Source organism: Austrofundulus limnaeus, unplaced genomic scaffold, assembly GCF_001266775.1.
Source record: "Austrofundulus limnaeus strain Quisiro unplaced genomic scaffold, Austrofundulus_limnaeus-1.0 Scaffold98, whole genome shotgun sequence".
Taxonomy (NCBI): Eukaryota; Metazoa; Chordata; class Actinopteri; order Cyprinodontiformes; family Rivulidae; genus Austrofundulus; species Austrofundulus limnaeus.
Window position 1 is genome coordinate 271,700 of NW_013952500.1, and position 2,007 is coordinate 273,706.

Below are 2,007 nucleotides of genomic sequence, written 5' to 3' on the forward strand. Positions count from 1 at the left end.
CACACACACACACCACCCCACCCCACTAGTTTAACATGGTAAACTTAGATTTATTTGCTTTAAACATAAACATACATCACACAACAAATTAAATGAATAAATAAAGTAAATATAATTAAATCAAATGACAAGGGTAAACAAAAGACCCTGTTCACAATTTGTACAAAGATTTAAAAGGTCCTCTCTTTTTGGAAAATATAAGTCTGATTTTACCTCATAAGGTCCTCGGCTGACAAACTCAGTCCTCACTGTGTCAGAATGGATGTCAGCAGGATTAGTAGTAGGAGTAGTTTATTTTTCCTGTAATACTTCATTATTGTTTGTTATGACAAAGCTAATTGAAAGGGGCGCTGAGCAGAGTTACAACTAGGGATTACAAATAATAACTTTTTTCTGCAGTTTGGTGTCCCCTCCAGCAGATGGCGATCTATGCGACCGCCTAGTTCGCCTATGCCAAGAGCCRGCTCTGAGTAAATCCATATATCCAACATAATCACTATAAGCTGAAACACATACAAACATGTGACTTATTAGCTAACATCGTTTGACTTCTTGCAAGGCTCTGTTTCTATTTGTATATTTCATATTTTCCTGTTGCTGTTATACAACGAACTACGCTAAACAGGAAGTACACATTCAAAATAAAAGCGCATTGCTTAAAATAGTAGGTCAATGGTTTTAGTACAAAATTTTTCAAAAAAAKGCAGTTCTTTCTGTTGCAACAAAATATACTTGTGGTTATTTGCAAAAGTCCTGTTTTATCCTCCATTGTACCTCAGCGTCTTTCTCTTTTTTTTATACAGTATATATTTAAACATTAGCTCATGCTAAAACACAGACACTTTTATCACTTCCTGTTCAGAAACCATCATCTACAGAGTCAGCCCGACGACGACGGCCCCCACCCTGCTGACCACCCCCAACTGGCCTCAGGGCATGAAGTCTTTCTCCACCGTGTCCTGGATCGTCACCTTTCCCAGTCAGTACAAAGCGCAGCTCCGCTTCGTCAACATCAGCCAGCCCAAATGCGAGGAGACGCACACGTTTATCCGCGTGAAGGAGCTGGACGGCGTGGAAGAGCTCATCAGCCGCAGCGAAGCCGAAATGCCGATAGAGGACTTCACGGTCCCACAGAGTTTCTACCTGAACATGTCCAACTGCGAACCAGAGACGGGCCACTTTGCCGCCACGACCCAAATCGTTCTTCAGAAAAAGACCCGTAAGTTCATCGTTTAGCCCAACATCCTCACCCTCACAAACTCAAATTTAATTTCCTGTTCGTTTGTCTTTTTGCAGATTTGTTGGCCATCCTCCTGGGATTGTTGGGGGCTCTTCTGGTTTTAATCATAGTGCTGGCTGTTGTGTGTGTTCTTGTAAAGTAAGTACACCAAAAATTTGCCCCTTTTTTTTGGCTGAAAACACAAAAAAATGCAGATAAAATTACAAAAAAAAGTTTGTTTTTAATTATGCTGATTATTTTGGATTATGAAGTCAGAGCTGGTCAGTACTGAGCCCGCGAGGTGACATGGGGGATTTTTTTTCTTTTTGCGTTCCTACGCAAAAGTATTGCGTTACCTCGCCATACCTTTTACGTTCCCTCGCAAAAGTCGTTAAACACTGTTGTGCCTGCTGGTTTATTAACAAACTCACCTGTTCACCATTAGCGAGTTAGCCTACTGCTTTAATTCAGCTTCAGAATGAATATATCACACAACCACACATAGAAGTACGTCATATGCCAATATTTTAACACAGTGCAGCCACGCAACATCAATGTCAATTTCAAGAACTTGTGGCGACACATCTTGTTTTGGTAACCGGATATTTCAAAATAAAAGTCTGATTTRATTCAGTTCATAAACAAATGAAACTTTTGCATAGGAACACAAAACAATTTTGCGAGGGAACGCAAAGGTATTGCGTGGGAACGCAAAAGTATTGCGAGGGAACGCAAAGGTATTGCGAGGGAACGCAAAGGTATTGCGAGGGAACGCAAAGGTATTGCGA

At 40.8% G+C, this 2,007-nt stretch overlaps 1 protein-coding gene across 1 annotated transcript in view; it reads left to right on the forward strand.

Moving 5' to 3' along the window:
* The window catches only part of cdcp1b (CUB domain containing protein 1b), a gene marked incomplete at its 5' end in the record, with an annotated part of 17,038 nt that overhangs the window by 11,546 nt on the left and 3,485 nt on the right, over window positions 1–2,007 (forward strand). The window contains 2 exon segments of the mRNA XM_014013106.1: window positions 863–1,219; window positions 1,297–1,378. Coding sequence (XP_013868560.1) covers window positions 863–1,219; window positions 1,297–1,378 — 439 coding nt within the window.